The sequence below is a fragment of the Oncorhynchus kisutch genome, linkage group LG23 (genome assembly GCF_002021735.2).
Source record: "Oncorhynchus kisutch isolate 150728-3 linkage group LG23, Okis_V2, whole genome shotgun sequence".
Lineage (NCBI taxonomy): Eukaryota > Metazoa > Chordata > Actinopteri > Salmoniformes > Salmonidae > Oncorhynchus > Oncorhynchus kisutch.
In genome coordinates this window covers 45,400,922-45,413,094 of record NC_034196.2, presented here as the reverse complement: position 1 = coordinate 45,413,094, position 12,173 = coordinate 45,400,922, and the positions used below count along the sequence as shown (strand labels likewise).

Here is a 12,173-nt window from a genome sequence, read left to right as displayed (position 1 = left end):
ATAGGTTGGTAGAGAGTGTGTATAGGTTGGTAGAGAGTGTGTATAGGTTGGTAGAGAGTAGGTTGGTAGAGAGTAGGTTGGTAGAGAGTGTGTGTATAGGTTGGTAGAGAGTGTGTATAGGTTGGTAGAGAGTGTGTATAGGTTAGTAGAGAGTAGGTTGGTAGAGAGTGTGTATAGGTTGGTAGAGAAGGTGTATAGGTTGGTAGAGAGTAGGTTGGTAGAGAGTAGGTTGGTAGAGAGTGTGTGTATAGGTTGGTAGAGAGTGTGTATAGGTTGGTAGAGAGTAGGTTGGTAGAGAGTGTGTGTATAGGTTGGTAGAGAGTGTGTGTATAGGTTGGTAGAGAGTGTGTGTATAGGTTGGTAGAGAGTGTGTGTATAGGTTGGTAGAGAGTGTGTGTATAGGTTGGTAGAGAGTAGGTTGGTAGAGAGTGTGTGTATAGGTTGGTAGAGAGTGTGTGTATAGGTTGGTAGAGAGTGTGTATAGGTTGGTAGAGAGTGTGTATAGGTTGGTAGAGAGTGTGTATAGGTTGGTAGAGAGTAGGTTGGTAGAGAGTAGGTTGGTAGAGAGTAGGTTGGTAGAGAGTAGGTTGGTAGAGAGTAGGTTGGTAGAGAGTGTGTGTATAGGTTGGTAGAGAGTGTGTGTATAGGTTGGTAGAGAGTGTGTGTATAGGTTGGTAGAGAGTGTGTGTATAGGTTGGTAGAGAGTGTGTGTATAGGTTGGTAGAGAGTGTGTGTATAGGTTGGTAGAGAGTAGGTTGGTAGAGAGTAGGTTGGTAGAGAGTAGGTTGGTAGAGAGTGTGTGTATAGGTTGGTAGAGAGTGTGTGTATAGGTTGGTAGAGAGTGTGTATAGGTTGGTAGAGAGTGTGTATAGGTTGATAGAGAGTGTGTATAGGTTGATAGAGAGTGTGTATAGGTTGATAGAGAGTGTGTATAGGTTGATAGAGAGTGTGTATAGGTTGATAGAGAGTGTGTATAGGTTGATAGAGAGTGTGTATAGGTTGATAGAGAGTGTGTATAGGTTGATAGAGAGTGTGTATAGGTTGATAGAGAGTGTGTATAGGTTGATAGAGAGTGTGTATAGGTTGATAGAGAGTGTGTATAGGTTGGTAGAGAGTGTGTATAGGTTGGTAGAGAGTGTGTATAGGTTGATAGAGAGTGTGTATAGGTTGATAGAGAGTGTGTATAGGTTGATAGAGAGTGTGTATAGGTTGATAGAGAGTGTGTATAGGTTGATAGAGAGTGTGTATAGGTTGATAGAGAGTGTGTATAGGTTGATAGAGAGTGTGTATAGGTTGATAGAGAGTGTGTGTATAGGTTGATAGAGAGTGTGTGTATAGGTTGGTAGAGAGTGTGTATAGGTTGATAGAGAGTGTGTATAGGTTGATAGAGAGTGTGTATAGGTTGATAGAGAGTGTGTATAGGTTGATAGAGAGTGTGTATAGGTTGATAGAGAGTGTGTATAGGTTGATAGAGAGTGTGTATAGGTTGATAGAGAGTGTGTATAGGTTGATAGAGAGTGTGTATAGGTTGATAGAGTGTGTGTATAGGTTGATAGAGAGTGTGTATAGGTTGGTAGAGAGTGTGTATAGGTTGATAGAGAGTGTGTATAGGTTGATAGAGAGTGTGTATAGGTTGATAGAGAGTGTGTATAGGTTGGTAGAGAGTGTGTATAGGTTGATAGAGAGTGTGTATAGGTTGGTAGAGAGTGTGTATAGGTTGATAGAGAGTGTGTATAGGTTGGTAGAGAGTGTGTATAGGTTGATAGAGAGTGTGTATAGGTTGGTAGAGAGTGTGTATAGGTTGATAGAGAGTGTGTATAGGTTGGTACTGTTGCATTTTTTTAAAATTCTTAACTGGAATAAACTGATTGATTACATCACACAGATGTAGCCCAGAAAACACACACACAGTCCTAATGAGAGGTGTGTGTGGCTGGTTGAAGTTTTCAACAAGCATGTCTATTCTGGGCTCAGTATTTCTTGGCAGTGTAACACGGAGGTCATGCTCAGCATTGAGACCGTTTCTGTACTTGAGAACCCTGTCTTGCATAAGTATGTGGTACCAAACTGGATCAGAACATCTCCTGCTTTCGCAGTCAGGCAGGAGACAGCTTCCTGTTCCTGTTGTAGATGAATAACCCAGAACTGTGTGAGTGTTTGTCTCAAAAAGCATCTTGCTTCAATCAGTTTATTCCAGTTCAGAATACAAATGATTACTTGTAACAGCAACGGTTCCAACCTAGACTTGTTTTTAACAATCATTTCTACAGTAAGATGTACAGTAGGCCTGGTCATTTCTACAGTAAGATGTACAGCAGGCCTGATCATTTCTACAGTAAGATGTACAGCAGGCCTGATCATTTCTACAGTAAGATGTACAGTAGGCCTGGTCATTTCTACAGTAAGATGTACAGGAGGCATGGTCATTTATACAGTAAGATGTACAGTAGGCCTGGTCATTTCTACAGTAAGATGTACAGGAGGCCTGATCATTTCTACAGTAAGATGTACAGTAGGCCTGGTCATTTCTACAGTAAGATGTACAGGAGGCATGGTCATTTCTACAGTAAGATGTACAGGAGGCATGGTCATTTCTACAGTAAGATGTACAGGAGGCATGGTCATTTCTACAGTAAGATGTACAGTAGGCCTGGTCATTTCTACAGGAAGATGTACAGGAGGCATGGTCATTTCTACAGTAAGATGTACAGGAGGCATGGTCATTTCTACAGTAAGATGTACAGGAGGCATGGTCATTTCTACAGTAAGATGTACAGTAGGCCTGGTCATTTCTACAGTAAGATGTACAGGAGGCATGGTCATTTCTACAGTAAGATGTACAGGAGGCATGGTCATTTCTACAGTAAGATGTACAGGAGGCATGGTCATTTCTACAGTAAGATGTACAGTAGGCCTGGTCATTTCTACAGTAAGATGTACAGGAGGCATGGTCATTTCTACAGTAAGATGTACAGGAGGCATGGTCATTTCTACAGTAAGATGTACAGGAGGCATGGTCATTTCTACAGTAAGATGTACAGGAGGCCTGATCATTTCTACAGTAAGATGTACAGTAGGCCTGGTCATTTCTACAGTAAGATGTACAGGAGGCATGGTCATTTCTACAGTAAGATGTACAGGAGGCATGGTCATTTATACAGTAAGATGTACAGTAGGCCTGATCATTTCTACAGTAAGATGTACAGTAGGCCTGGTCATTTCTACAGTAAGATGTACAGGAGGCATGGTCATTTATACAGTAAGATGTACAGTAGGCCTGGTCATTTTTCATATTCATCTGTAATGTTACTATGGTTACACTATCAGTAGCTAGCTAGCTTGCTTTTGCTAACGTTAGCCATTAGCTGTGTAACGTTACAAGGCCAGAGGATTGTTTTCGAAAGAGAAACTCACATCTACTACTATGAGAGATAGACAGTACTCCCTTATTTCTGCTGATCATCACCTGTTATAAAATGACAACACCTTGTTAGTGGACTCCCTTTTCCACTTTTGAAGTTTCCTGAAGCAATATGAGACCTCCCTGGGTTTACCGTCATGTTGTACCTGGATGTTTGGTCAGGACGTGTAGTTTTATTCATCTGTTCGTTTTGACAGACTCATTACTAAGCACTTCCCCACACAAAACACACTTTGGGCACTCCTCGTTAATTCTCAGATTTTGTATGAAAGAGACAAAAAAAAGTCATCCCTGTATTTGCGTTTCATGACGATTGAGCTGAGTCAGAACTTATGGCTACTGTGAGTCCATTTCATGTGGGAATAACAAGTCTGTGGCTTGAACGACAGCGCTGTAGCGTGTGGGGTCGCGGATCTTCAAGAAAACTGCAGAAAAAAGATCTGGTAAACCGTGAAGCGCGAGGCATCTCCCGCAACCTCTCCCACTCACGCAGGTGCCAAACTAGAGCAGAGACCGCCGATATGCAGAGAGCGCACTGAACCTGGCCAAATCAATTCCAGTAATTCATGTAATAATTATAAATTTAGTGGGTCGCGACCCATACTTTAAGAAACGCTGATCTAGAGTGTTGAGTCCAGTCCAGGTTATTTTGAGCTAGCTGGTCACATGACTCTCACAGAGGAAATTATTGTGAACGGACAGAGAGCACAGCAACATCCGGTGTTGAGACTATAAAACCTGTTCATGGAGTATTGAACTCTGACCCTACAACGTCCAGACTACCAATGAGTTTCTGTTCTACCTGATCAACAGCACAAGCATTTCGCTACACTCACAATCTGCTACCCATGTGTATGTAACCAATAACATCTGCTACCCATGTGTATGTGACCAATAACATCTGCTACCCATGTGTATGTGACCAATAACATCTGCTAACCATGTGACCAATAACATCTGCTAACCATGTGACCAATAACATCTGATAACCATGTGACCAATAACATCTGATAACCATGTGTATGTGACCAATAACATCTGCTAACCATGTGACCAATAACATCTGCTAACCATGTGACCAATAACATCTGATAACCATGTGACCATTAACATCTGCTAACCATGTGACCAATAACATCTGCTAACCATGTGACCAATAACATCTGCTAACCATGTGACCAATAACATCTGCTAACCATGTGACCAATAACATCTGCTAACCATGTGACCAATAACATCTGCTAACCGTGTGTATGTGACCAATAAGATTTGATTAGATCATTATTGCACCCACCTGGTGCCCCAGGTCTAAATCAGTCCCTGATTAGAGGGGAATCACCCACCTGGTGTCCCAGGTCTAAATCAGTCCCTGATTAGAGGGGAATCACCCACCGGGTGTCCCAGGTCTAAAGCAGTCCCTGATTAGAGGGGAATCACCCACCTGGTGTCCCAGGTCTAAAGCAGTCCCTGATTAGAGGGGAATCACCCACCTGGTGTCCCAGGTCTAAATCAGTCCCTGATTAGAGGGGAATCACCCACCTGGTGCCCCAGGTCTAAATCAGTCCCTGATTAGAAGGGAATCACCCACCTGGTGTCCCAGGTCTAAATCAGTCCCTGATTAGAAGGGAATCACCCACCTGGTGTCCCAGGTCTAAATCAGTCCCTGATTAGAAGGGAATCACCCACCTGGTGCCCCAGGTCTAAATCAGTCCCTGATTAGAGGGGAATCACCCACCTGGTGCCCCAGGTCTAAATCAGTCCCTGACTGTGCTACATGGAGGGGAGAAACCCACAGGCAATCATATCCCCTTTCTCCTGAAGTGTACACTCATTGACTACTTCCCACAAATCTAAAAGCATTGGATTGGTAGAGGCATGGGCTAGAGAGGACATTCCCATTCTATTCCTTTTCCCAGTCACTTACTGTCCAAGGGAAGTGAACAAGTGCACACTTTGAGAGTTTGGAGATAATTGGGAAGAAAACCACTGCTAGCAAAGGGCTGAGAATCGAATGGTCTCAATAGGACTCCGTGCTCAAATGTTCACTAAAAGTCAAAAATAAACAAATCAAAAATAGGAGGAGAACGGAGTGAAAGGCATCTGAAGAACCCTGACATGTAGCCTAAGCGAACCTGTACCTTGTTGATGGTGAGGTTCTCATTCCGTAGCCTCTGTTTGTTCTTCTGCAGCTTGCCGGGCATCATCTTGCCCGTTCGGAAGTCAAAACATCCCAGGTCCACCGTGTTGCCTAGGTAACGGGACAGCTGGGGTTTGCTCCGGAACTTCTTCCCTTTGGGACTGAGGGGTGAAGAGGAAAGACAACAACAACAACAAGTGTTAGTTAACAAACTGTTCTGACAGGTGTACTGTACCTAGTGGGGCTGTACTGTACCTAGTGTACAGTACAAAAGCATCAATCGTTCAAGAGAGGAACGTTCTACAGAGACCAGGGTAGCTCATGTATTTCACAATGTTACTAAAGCCAGCAAAGTGTATTAATAGCAGAGCTGACAGTCTCATTATGTCATGGTAGTGGGGCTATATTAATAGCAGAGCTGCCAGTCTCATTATCTCATGGTAGTGGGGCTGTATTAATAGCAGAGCTGACAGTCTCATTATGTCATGGTAGTGGGGCTGTATTAATAGCAGAGCTGCCAGTCTCATTATGTCATGGTAGTGGGGCTATATTAATAGCAGAGCTGCGAGTCTCATTATGTCATGGTAGTGGGGCTATATTAATAGCAGAGCTGCCAGTCTCATTATGTCATGGTAGTGGGGCTATATTAATAGCAGAGCTGCCAGTCTCATTATGTCATGGTAGTGGGGCTATATTAATAGCAGAGCTGCCAGTCTCATTATGTCATGGTAGTGGGGCTATATTAATAGCAGAGCTGCCAGTCTCATTATGTCATGGTAGTGGGGCTGTATTAATAGCAGAGCTGCCAGTCTCATTATGTCATGGTAGTGGGGCTGTATTAATAGCAGAGCTGCCAGTCTCATTGTGTAATGGTAGTGGGGCTGTATCAATAGCAGAGCTGCCAGTCTCATTATGTAATGGTAGTGGGGCTGTATTAATAGCAGAGCTGCCAGTCTCATTGTGTCAGGGTAGTGGGGCTGTATTAATAGCAGAGCTGCCAGTCTCATTATGTCAGGGTAGTGGGGCTGTATTAATAGCAGAGCTGCCAGTCTCATTATGTCATGGTAGTGGGGCTGTATTAATAGCAGAGCTGACAGTCTCATTATGTCAGGGTAGTGGGGCTGTATTAATAGCAGAGCTGCCAGTCTCATTATGTCATGGTAGTGGGGCTGTATTAATAGCAGAGCTGCCAGTCTCATTATGTCATGGTAGTGGGGCTGTATTAATAGCAGAGCTGACAGTCTCATTATGTCAGGGTAGTGGGGCTGTATTAATAGCAGAGCTGCCAGTCTCATTATGTCATGGTAGTGGGGCTGTATTAATAGCAGAGCTGCCAGTCTCATTATGTCAGGGTAGTGGGGCTGTATTAATAGCAGAGCTGCCAGTCTCATTATGTCAGGGTAGTGGGGCTGTATTAATAGCAGAGCTGCCAGTCTCATTATGTCATGGTAGTGGGGCTGTATTAATAACAGAGCTGCCAGTCTCATTATGTCATGGTAGTGGGGCTGTATTAATAGCAGAGCTGCCAGTCTCATTATGTAATGGTAGTGGGGCTGTATTAATAGCAGAGCTGCCAGTCTCATTGTGTCAGGGTAGTGGGGCTGTATTAATAGCAGAGCTGCCAGTCTCATTATGTCAGGGTAGTGGGGCTGTATTAATAGCAGAGCTGCCAGTCTCATTGTGTAATGGTAGTGGGGTTGTCAACATAAGTAACACTTGCCAGTTGCTACATGTACTTAGGCTAAATTCAATTCTCCCAAGAAACACTTGACTAGTTCTCAGGCTGGAGGAACCATTTAAAGGCAGCAGGGAGGACCATCTTATGTGGCAGAGGATCAATGGCATCACAAAACAGAAAACATATATCCCTGGCCAAACCCATCAAGCAGACAGTTCATCTCCTTCTCCTGGGTCGTGTTCATTAGGGCATACCACAGCAAAACAGAAAACAAGCCTTTCTTATTGAACCAGTTCAGATAGGGGTAGGGTCCAGTGTGCGGGGTATGGCCCAGCGTGCATGGTAGGATCCAGCATGCGGGGTAGGGTCCAGTGTGCGGGGTATGGCCCAGCGTGCATGGTAGGATCCAGCATGCGGGGTAGGGTCCAGTGTGCGGGGTATGGCCCAGCGTGCATGGTAGGATCCAGCATGCGGGGTAGGGTCCAGTGTGCGGGGTATGGCCCAGCGTGCATGGTAGGATCCAGCATGCGGGGTAGGGTCCAGTGTGCGCGGTATGGCCCAGCGTGCATGGTAGGATCCAGCATGCGGGGTAGGGTCCAGTGTGCGGGGTATGGCCCAGCGTGCATGGTAGGGTCCAGTGTGCGGGGTATGGCCCAGCGTGCATGGTAGGATCCAGCATGCGGGGTAGGGTCCAGTGTGCGGGGTATGGCCCAGCGTGCATGGTAGGGTCCAGTGTGCGGGGTATGGTCCAGTGTGCGGGGTATGGCCCAGCGTGCATGGTAGGATCCAGCGTGCATGGTATGGGCCCAGCGTGCATGGTAGGGTCCAGCATGAGGGGTATGGCCCAGCGTGCATGGTAGGGTCCAGCATGCGGGGTATGGCCCAGCGTGCATGGTAGGATCCAGCGTGCGGGGTAGGGTCCAGCGTGCGGGGTAGGGTCCAGCGTGCGGGGTAGGATCCAGCGTGCGGGGTATGGCCCAGCGTGCATGGTAGGATCCAGCGTGCGGGGTATGGCCCAGCGTGCATGGTAGGATCCAGCATGCGGGGTATGGCCCAGCGTGCATGGTAGGATCCAGCATGCGGGGTATGGCCCAGCGTGCATGGTAGGATCCAGCATGCGGGGTATGGCCCAGCGTGCATGGTAGGATCCAGCATGCGGGGTATGGCCCAGCGTGCATGGTAGGATCCAGCATGCGGGGTATGGCCCAGCGTGCGGGGTAGGATCCAGCATGCGGGGTATGGCCCAGCGTGCGGGGTAGGATCCAGCATGCGGGGTATGGCCCAGCGTGCATGGTAGGATCCAGCATGCGGGGTATGGCCCAGCGTGCATGGTAGGATCCAGCATGCGGGGTATGGCCCAGCGTGCATGGTAGGATCCAGCATGCGGGGTATGGCCCAGCGTGCATGGTAGGATCCAGCATGCGGGGTATGGCCCAGCGTGCATGGTAGGATCCAGCATGCGGGGTATGGCCCAGCGTGCATGGTAGGATCCAGCGTGCGGGGTAGGGTCCAGCGTGCGGGGTAGGGTCCAGCGTGCGGGGTAGGATCCAGCGTGCATGGTAGGATCCAGCATGCGGGGTATGGCCCAGCGTGCATGGTAGGATCCAGCATGCGGGGTATGGCCCAGCGTGCATGGTAGGATCCAGCATGCGGGGTATGGCCCAGCGTGCATGGTAGGATCCAGTGTGTGGGGTATTTTTATTTTACCTTTATTTAACTAGGCAAGTCAGTTAAGAACAAATTCTTATTTTCAATGACGGCCTAGGAACAGTGGGTTAACTGCCTGTTCAGGGGCAGAATGACAGATTTGTACCTTGTCAGCTCGGGGATTTGAACTTGCAACCTTTCGGTTACTAGTCCAACACTCTAACCACTAGGCTACCCAAGTCCAGTGTGTGGGTAGAGACCAGTGTGTGCGTAGAGTCAGGTCAATGCAGGTAGTCTGGGAGGTCATCTGATTAGCTATGTCTCATGGCTTGGGGGGGTAGAAGCTGTTCAGGGTCCTGATGGCTCCAGGTACATTGGTAACTCTTGAGGTACCAGAGAGAGCAGTCTACAGCTTGGGTGGCTGGGCCTCTTCTCACACCGCCTGGTATAGAGGTCCTGGATGGCAGGAAGCTCGACACCAGTGATGCACTACCCTCTGTAACGCCTTGCGGTCAGATGCCAAGCAGTGGGGGTGGGGGAAGGCGTTGTCAGGCCCTCTTCACAACAGTGTTGGTGTGTTTGGACCATGATAGATCCTTGGTGGTGTGGACATAGAGGAACTTGCAGCTCTCGACCCGTCCCACTTCGGCCCCGTCGATGTGAATGGGGACCTGTCCAGCCATCCTGTTCCTATAGTCCAGGGCCAGGGCCTTTGTCTCGTTGACGTTCAGGGAGAGGTTGTTGTCTTGACACTCTACCCTCCTCCCTACTACTCAAGTCTCTCTTCCTGGCTATATTAATATTAGAAAAGAAATTGGCCAGCATTTCTTGAGCAAAGATGATAGTGGAGAACAAAATGGAGAGCGTCTTTATTACCCTACAAAATGTGAGTCTGAGTGAAATGGGGTAGTGGAGTGGTAGGGCTTGGACGGATGGCCAGGGTGACTGGACGGGTGGCCAGGGAGACTGGACGGGTGGCCAGGGTGACTGGACGGGTGGCCAGGGTGACTGGACGGATGGCCAGGGTGACTGGACGGATGGCCAGGGTGACTGGACGGGTGGCCAGGGTGACTGGACGGGTGGCCAGGGTGACTGGACGGGTGGCCAGGTAGACAGGGTGACTGGACGGATGGCCAGGGTGAATGGGATGTCTGAGGTTGTTTTCCTAAGGATAAACTCAGTCAGTGCTGAGAGAGAGAGAATGGATGTGATCACATCCTTAACCCGGGCAGGTTGGTCAATTAGAAAATAGCATTTCCTCTTCAGACCAAGGCCTACAATAGGGTCCGTTTAAACTGCTGGCTCACACAGTAGACAACACACAGATGGTCACTGTAATCTCAGAACCAGGCATCTTGAAACAGGAAACAAGAGCCTCTGACTAGAATATCGGCTGACATTTTCTATTTTGTATTCTCACGATTCTACAGAGGGCTGCTTTCAGCCGTTCATCATCGCGGTGTGTCCAAAGCATAAAACCGTGACGTTGTGTGACTCAGACCCTCACTTAACTGAAAGACCGTTGAAAACAAACTGAGAGGTTGTCTGACCACCACTACGTCTCCACCTCAGCCGAACTCATCTCATACGCAGACGAGGGAGCGCCCAGCTCTGTGACTCATCGCTATGCACATCGATCTGTGACCGGCGGTCGGAAGGACACAGATGAGTGTGTGTGTGTGTGTGTGTGTGTGTGTGTGTGAGACCTTCTCAGGAGCGAGTGGGTAGGTGACTAGGAGCTAGGCCACTACATGACTCAGCGATGAGTCAAAGCCGAACCAGAGACACACACACACAGAGAGAACCGAGACAAACACAACCCAGCCCACTCTGACTGACTGGCTCGACCACACAGATCACTGGTGAGAGGGAGTTGAGGGTGTGGAATTCCACAGTGGTTCTTCATGCAGAGAGGACTAGAGAAACTAATAGTGAAGTCACTCATAGAAACAAGGCTTATGAAGGAAGATACCAAACGCTGTCAACTTTCTAGACTGGCTTGTGAAAATGTCAGCTACCGTTGTAAACATGTAGGCTGTTTCCACGTAGTTAGCTCAGCTATCATGCTAATTTCCACGTGCAGCAGTAAAGTTACACAGCAAAGTGTTTGTGGAAAATAAGGGGAAGAGAGGAGTAGAGAACCATGGTAGAGGGAGTGAGAGGAGTAGAGAACCATGGTAGAGGGAGTGATAGAGAGAGTAGAGAACCATGGTCGAGGGAGTGAGAGAGAGAGTAGAGAACCATGGTAGAGGGAGTGAGAGAGAGAGTAGAGAACCATGGTAGAGGGAGTGAGAGAGAGAGTAGAGAACCATGGTAGAGGGAGTGAGAGAGAGAGTAGAGAACCATGGTAGAGGGAGTGAGAGAGAGAGTAGAGAACCATGGTAGAGGGAGTGAGAGAGAGAGTAGAGAACCATGGTAGAGGGAGTGAGAGAGAGTAGGTAGAGAGGGAGTAGAACCATGGTAGAGGGAGTGAGAGAGAGAGTAGAGAACCATGGTAGAGGGAGTGAGAGAGAGAGTAGAGAACCATGGTAGAGGGAGTGAGAGAGAGAGTAGAGAACCATGGTAGAGGGAGTGAGAGAGAGAGTAGAGAACCATGGTAGAGGGAGTGAGAGAGAGAGTAGAGAACCATGGTAGAGGGAGTGAGAGAGAGAGTAGAGAACCATGGTAGAGGGAGTGAGAGAGAGTAGAGAACCATGGTAGAGGGAGTGAGAGGAGTAGAGAACCATGGTAGAGGGAGTGAGAGGAGTAGAGAACCATGGTAGAGGGAGTGAGAGGAGTAGAGAACCATGGTAGAGGGAGTGAGAGGAGTAGAGAACCATGGTAGAGGGAGTGAGAGAGAGTAGAGAACCATGGTAGAGGTAGTGAGTGAGAGGAGTAGAGAACCATGGTAGAGGTAGTGAGTGAGAGGAGTAGAGAACCATGGTAGAGGGAGTGAGTGAGAGGAGTAGAGAACCATGGTAGAGGTAGTGAGAGGAGTAGAGAACCATGGTAGAGGGAGTGAGAGGAGTAGAGAACCATGGTAGAGGTAGTGAGTGAGAGGAGTAGAGAACCATGGTAGAGGGAGTGAGTGAGAGGAGTAGAGAACCATGGTAGAGGGAGTGAGAGGAGTAGAGAACCATGGTAGAGGTAGTGAGAGAGAGTAGAGAACCATGGTAGAGGTAGTGAGAGAGAGAGTAGAGAACCATGGTAGAGGGAGTGAGAGAGAGTAGAGAACCATGGTAGAGGGGAGTGAGAGAGAGAGTAGAGAACCATGGTAGAGGTAGTGAGAGAGAGAGTAGAGAACCATGGTA

The 12,173-nt window shown here is 47.9% G+C and overlaps 1 protein-coding gene across 1 annotated transcript in view; it reads right to left on the bottom strand.

Annotated features, from left to right (window-relative positions):
* Positions 1-12,173, bottom strand: part of LOC109885555 (methyl-CpG-binding domain protein 2-like) — a 72,607-nt gene that overhangs the window by 41,325 nt on the left and 19,109 nt on the right. The window contains exon 2 of the mRNA XM_031802727.1: positions 5,560-5,719. Within this exon, the coding sequence (XP_031658587.1) occupies positions 5,560-5,719 (160 nt within the window). The remainder of the gene's footprint in view (positions 1-5,559; positions 5,720-12,173) is intronic.